Source organism: Spinacia oleracea, chromosome 4, assembly GCF_020520425.1.
Source record: "Spinacia oleracea cultivar Varoflay chromosome 4, BTI_SOV_V1, whole genome shotgun sequence".
In the NCBI taxonomy this organism is placed as follows: domain Eukaryota; kingdom Viridiplantae; phylum Streptophyta; class Magnoliopsida; order Caryophyllales; family Amaranthaceae; genus Spinacia; species Spinacia oleracea.
In genome coordinates this window covers 25,707,381-25,714,470 of record NC_079490.1, presented here as the reverse complement: position 1 = coordinate 25,714,470, position 7,090 = coordinate 25,707,381, and the positions used below count along the sequence as shown (strand labels likewise).

Sequence of the window (7,090 nt, the reverse complement as noted above, 5' to 3'; positions counted from 1 at the left end):
GGAAGGCTGGGACAGATACGACTCGTCGACCTTACGGTGGATCGGTCTTTGTTGAGTGCTTGGGGAAGCTGGACGATCGGACTCGTGCCGCGGTGGAGGCGTGTCCTTTTTACCAGACGATATGCGTCTTTAGGGAGATCATGGGCCCTAACGTGTTTAGGCGGTTCGTGCGCCTACTTCTGGAGTGGTGGTGGGATACCACCAACACTTTTCACTTTCCTTGGGGGGAGATGACCGTCACTCCCGAGGAATACACTACTCTCATGGGTTTGTCCTTTACGGGTAGGCCTGTTTACGTTGCTAGAGAGACGACCATGCCGTCGCAGAAGATAGTCAGAGAGTGCATTGGGGATGACTTGGCTGTAGAGGTGGCCAAGTATAAGGGGAAGGGGATGCCTTACTCCTTGTTGGTGGACTTCTTGCTGATGATACCGGATTATGGGACATATACACCGCACTAATGTTATCACAATAAACCACAGTTGCCCGTTTGTGAGGGCAATGGAGCTCAAGTAGCAAGTTCCGAATCCACGTCGTTTCTGCGACGACGTTAGCAACGCCTCTATACTGCGCCTCAGCACTGGAACGAGACAAAGTAGCTTGTCGTTTAGACGACTAAGAAATAAGATTATCACCAAGAAATACACAATACCCAGAAGTAGACCGGCGTGTGTCCGGACAACCACCCCAATCAACATCCGTATAAGATACCAGACCAGTAGCAAGAGTAGAACAGAAGTGCATGCCAAAGTCTAGAGTACCTTTGATATAACGGAGGACACGCTTCAAAGCATGTAGATGAGGTTCACGAGGGTCGTACATGAATAAACACACCTGCTGAACCGCATAAGATATATCTGGGCGGGTGAAAGTGAGATACTGAAGAGCCCCAGCAAGCTGATGATAGAAGGAAGGGTCAGCATTCGGTTTCCCTTAGCACTAAGTTTGGACTTAGTGTCAACGGGAGTAGCAGCTGATTTACATGCGGACATGTCAGCACGAGCAAGAATTTCCTGTGCATATTTACGTTGACACAAGAACATGTTCTCCTTTGTGCGGGAGACCGAAATACCAAGGAAATAAGAGAGGGGACCAAGGTCCTTCATGGCAAACTCAGAACTAAGACGGGCAAAGATACTCGTCCGAAGAGTGTCAGAAGAACAAGCAAGAATAATATCATCAACATACAACAAAAGATAAGCAGTATCCGTACCATGGTGGTAGATGAATAATGAAGTATCACTGTTACTGTTGACAAACCCCAGAGAAATGATGTAAGTCGCAAAACACTGATACCAAGCCCGGGGAGCCTGTTTCAGCCCATAAATAGACCTACGGAGAAGACATACATTCTTAGGCTTGTCAGGATTAACAAAATCGGGTGGCTGGTGCATATAAACTGTCTCCTGCAAATGCCCATGTAGAAAAGCATTTTTCACATCAAGCTGATGAATAGACCATTGTCTAGAAAAAGCCAAACTGAGAACCGTACGGATCGTAGTCGGTTTCACAACCGGACTAAAAGTCTCACCACAATCGATACCAACCTCCTTCCCTTTACCATTAGCCACCAATATGGCCTTATGACACTCAAAGTCCCCATTTGATTTCTCTTTGTGAGTAAACACCCACAAACACCTAATAACATTCGCATCCACAGGACGCGGAACCAAATCCCATGTATGTGTATCAATCATGGCATTATACTCATCACTCATGGCATTAAACCAGTTAGGGTCCTGTAAAGAAACCAAAGGAGATTTTGGAATGGGTGATATTTTAGGTGTGGACGAAGCTAACAAAACGAGGTTTGCATATTTCGAATTTAGCCTAAAAATACCCGACTTGGACCGAGTCCTCATAGTGTGAGTGGGCTGAAGCGGTGTTGGCTGAAGTAGCGGTGGTGGATCAATGTGATGTGGCGTGGGTTGAGAAATAGAAAGTGGGGAGTGGGCTGCCGAAGACAACTCCATAGAAGATGGGTGGGTAGGAAAGGGATGGGCCGTAGTTGATTGAACAGGCCCACGGTCCATCGGTTGCCTATTCTTCCCATTCCAAACTTGCAGTGGAGTAGAGAGAGGGGAAACTGGGCCAGGCCCAGAAGATGAGCCAGCAATTGGCGAGGGAAACAAGTCCCGTGGGACGGGCTGTACTATAGGAGTAGTGCAGGGATTGGAAAGAGTGTGGGTTGGTGAGTCACCAGAAAAGGGGAAGTTGGGCCTAGTGGTGATAGGGGAAGGCTGGGCCGTGTACTGAAGAAGGGGAGGTGGACTCACAAACTCACTATCAGGAACGAAGAAATCAAATTCTCTAGCTTTAGGTGAATAATTTGAAGAATTGGGAAATACTGTTTCATCAAAAATAACATGGCGAGAGAGAATGATTTTCTTAGTTTTAATATCTAGGCAATGATAAATGTTATCCCACTTTTTGGACTAACGACATAACTGCTTTGACGTTTGATCATGTTGTGTCACCCAGGTATTGTCGTGTCGCAGGAAACATCGCGCCAAGCAGACACGTCAAGTGAAACGACAGGCGACGAGGCCCAGGCGACACAGGACCAGCGTCGAAGCACTAGCGACAAGGAAGTAACGACGATCGACAGGCAAACAAGCGGAGATAGGTCAAAAACCAAGCCCAAAGCCCAAGATAGATTGCGTCGTTATGTGAGCGGAAGGAGTCCAAGGGTTTACCAAAGAATAGGGAATTTGTTGGAGACTGGAAAAGATAATGGGCAACGGCCTATAGGAAATCCCTACCTTCTAGTGATTCTCCTAACCAACGAAGCCATTGTGTTCTGCGTATAAAAGCACGGCGACAGCGTATCAGAAGGGAAAAGTGAACGAAAGCTCTCAATACTCAAGCATTATTTACATTCATATTCTAAAGGAATTCCTTGTACCACTTATTTCGATTAAGCATAAACACTCATAGAAATTACAAAAGGTACTTAGTGGATTGATAGCCTCATAGCTATGCGCGGTTTTTTACCTTATTCCTGGGTTTTCCGCGTCAACACTTCTCTATGTCGTGTCTCTTTTATTTGCTTTATTCGTTCATTGCTTAGTTAGTGTCGACCCTAGCCGAAAGTCGCCCCTAGACGAAATTTGGCATAAACAGTTTGGCGTCGTCTGTGGGGACATTAACTAGGTTTCACACAAAATCGCCCTTCACACCATGTCTACTGAAGAGATGACGCTCGCAGAGATGAAAGCAGCCTAAGAAAGGGCATCCATTGAAAACCTCCAGAAGGAGCTCGACTCTGTGAAAAGTACCAAGCACCAGTCACGTTACAAGCCAGGTGCAAAACCGAAGAAATTGATATTCGAAATGACTGATGACTTCGAAGATCTGTCCGACAGCGAAGAGCCACATGGAGAAGAAGATGAAGCAACACCGGACCCCGTAACCAAGCGCCTGAACAAGATGGAAACCCACATGAAGAAGCAATGCTCGCTGATGCTGAAGCTGATGACCAAGCTGCCAGGGGCACCCACACCTGTGGAAACGGAACCAACCGACGGGTATGCAGCATCGCCATTCTGTGAGGCGATCGCCAGGGTGACGGTCCCACACCAGCTCCGACTCCCTATCTGGACTACCCTGTACGACGGAACGTCCAACCCATACAGACACGTCAACGTCTACAAGCAGCGAATGTGGCAGATCGGCATCCCCTACGACCTGGTCGAACCCGTCATGTGCAAATCGTTCGGAGGAACCCTCGACGGAGCGGCTCTGGAATGGCTCATGAACATAACACCTAGATCCATCTACTTCCTGTCCGACCTCATCAACGCCTTCTACCAGCAATTCGCTAGCAGTCGCCAGTTGGAGAAACAAACAAGTGACCTCTATCGGTTGGTCCAAGGACCAACCGAGTCGGTACGCGATTACTTTAACCGTTTTAATTGTGCAAAAATTAGTATAAAAAACTGTGATGTCAGGACAGCCATCGAAGCATTCAAGAGAGGTCTCATCCCCAACTCGGAGTTGTACCGGGAGATAACCAAATATCCCTGCGCAACCTTCGAGGAGGTCAGATCGAGAGCCACTGCCCAGATGCGGATCGAAGACGACGAGATTACACGAATGGCTTCTCAGCGACCAGCAGGGGGCAGCAGCGACAGGAGGTCGTACACCCCAAGGAACAACAACTGGCGACACCAGCCGTACAACCGCCAGAACCAGGTACAAAATGTCAATCAATATGATGATACTAACAATGTTTACAGGAATGAGCAGGTCGACCACCCCAATATCTCCGAATACAGCTTCAACGTCGACATCGGAGGCGTGGTGAACGCCCTTCAAAATGTAGGTGGAACAGTCAGGTGGCCCCGGAAAAGTGACAGACCAGATTCAATGAAGGACATGAGCAAATGGTGTGATTTCCACCCCGACAACGGTCACAAAACCGAGGAGTGCATCTCCCTCAAAAAGGAGGTCGCATTTCTCCTAAAACGAGGGCATTTGAAGGAGCTGCTGAGCGACAAAGGGAAGGAAACATTCAACAAGGAACAAACCGCCCAACCCGACCCGATGACGAGCAGCGACCGACCCGAACCACCTACGTTCAACAAAGTGGTAAATGTTATTTCTGGTGGATCAGATATTTGTGGACTAACCTCTTCTACAGCTAAAAAAATCAACAGAGAAGAATCAGGAGCCATCGAAGAGGGGCAGACAGAGGATGAAATCATATTAAACAAGTCCTTGACAGCAATGGCCATCACCTTCGACGACTCAGATTCAGTAGATACACAGCGAGAGCACCATGACGGTCTGGTAATATCACTTCCAATAGGCAACGCCCTGATCAAAAGGATATTGGTCGACAATGGAAGTTCAGCAAACGTGTTATTCTTGGAGGCGCTGCAGGAAATGGGACTCGAGGAAAAGAACATCATTAAGAGATCGGCGGTCCTGGTAGGGTTCAGTGGAGAATCATTGCGAACTGTTGGAGAAATATCATTGCCCACCTATGCAGAAGGAGTCAATGTCATGACGAAATTCAACGTCGTCGATTGCTCGTCAGCATACAATATCATCTTGGGACGACCATGGATCCACAAAATGAGAGCAGTACCCTCGACGTACCACCAGTCAATCAAATTCCCGACCAAATGGGGGGTCATGGAAATCAAAGGGCAGCAAAGAGATGCAAAGAAATGCTACGAAACCGTACTGAAACCATCAAAATCCTCCATCTAGCAATTACAGCCCGGGTCGACCACAGATGAGCCAGACGATCAACAGATCGACGAGGTAGCATTAGACCCGACGAAACCAGACCAAGTCGTAAGGATCGGAGCCTCACTGCCTGACAACATCAGAAGTCAGCTAGTGTCGTTCCTAAGAGAAAACTTAGACTGCTTCGCCTGGTCGCACGAAGACATGACAGGAATTAGCCCAGACGTCATCACCCATAAGCTCAACGTCGACCCCAACTTCAAACCAGTAAAACAGAAACGACGGAAATTCGCACCAGAAAGAAATAAAATCATAGATGAAGAAGTTCAAAAATTTATAGACTCGGGGAAGATCAGAGAAGTCAAGTATCCAGATTGGTTAGCAAACGTCGTCGTCGTTGGGAAAAAGAACGGCAAATGGAGAGTGTGCATCGACTTCACCGACATCAATAAAGCATGCCCCAAAGATCCATTCCTACTGCCACATTGTAACGCCCCGACCTCTAACTCAATAATTAGAGCATAGTTAGCAGCGGAATTAACCTAATTGGTCGGGACATTACCTGCCGTAACTTCCTTTTTGGAATTTACAAGGAAAACATCAATCATATGCTATTAAATACTCCAAAATATATATATAATCCTTTATATTATCAAAATAAAAGTACATAACTTACTAAAAGTCTTTAATTAAAACTATTAAACTATTAAAACGGTAAGCATAAACTAGGTGGATAATATTAAATTGAAATTCCTCGCCACTACTCGTGTCCATCGTCCCCATCAGTACCTAAAACAGAAAACAAAAACGGTGAGCCGAAGACTCAGTAACGAACTATTCTAGCAGCGAAAATTCATTTCAATTCATTTTATTTAATAACACAGGGAGAATAGAATAGGTAAAACATTTAATAAAACATCGTATTTAATTCATTCATAAACTTTGCAATTTAACATGCTAGTTGTCGGCAAGTACGAACCGTGAAGGAATTCTCCACTGGGCCTGGGCTCATCATCGTAACATGGGCCTGGGCCCTGAGCCTGGGCTCATAAACCATGGGAACCTGGGCTCGTGATCCATGGGTGGACAGGTGTCCGTGGTGCATGCATGACCGATAGATAGGAAGATGGTAGTTTATATACCGCCAGACAAACCAGGTCTTTCACTTTCATTTATCATGTTGTATGTAATTTTACCAAGCCTTGGCTTGTATTTCAGTTGAAACAACATAACTCATTTTATATCATAAATCATCATTTTGATCCTGGGATCAATAAAAATATCATTTCTTTCATAGCATTGCATAAACATCATTTTATGAGAAAACTCAATCAAATCATATTATAGGAAACAATTCAATCAAATCATATTTCATCCCACAATCCATAAAACACATCAAAACATTTAATTCATAAATTCAATCATAACGTCATAATTTCATAATACATTTATAAGGGGATTGCGGGTACTAGCAATAGCCGTTACCTCACTTCCACGACTTTGCTAAGGATTTTCGTTGGTTCGTTCGTCCTGAGCTCCGAGTCCAATTTCGTTAAAAATATTAAATAATTGAATTAGTACTAGATCGATAAATAATTCAACATCAATATTTTATAAATCATAAATTTTATAAGTAATAAATTTATAAATAAAGAATTTTAATAAAATTATAATTTCGAAATTTAACGAAAATGTTATTATTAATCGAATTTTCAATCGAAATACATTTATATTTTATTAATCGATTTTCATGTAAATAATATTAAAAATTCCTTTTTGTGCTAATTCGGGCTAGTAATTTATTTTACTAAAAAGGATAATTAAACCTGAAAATAATAAACAATTCATTAGTAAATAATTATATGATAAAATTTTGTTGAAACATGAAAATTAG

General features: G+C 44.3%; 1 protein-coding gene across 1 annotated transcript; it reads left to right on the top strand.

Moving 5' to 3' along the window:
- The first annotated feature begins 3,660 nt into the window (after positions 1-3,660).
- On the top strand, positions 3,661-5,217 carry LOC130471404 (uncharacterized). Its single transcript, XM_056841499.1, has 2 exons — positions 3,661-3,863; positions 3,951-5,217. Exons 1-2 carry the CDS (start codon positions 3,661-3,663, stop codon positions 5,215-5,217), a joined length of 1,470 nt encoding a protein of 489 aa, XP_056697477.1.
- The last annotated feature ends 1,873 nt before the right edge of the window (positions 5,218-7,090 follow it).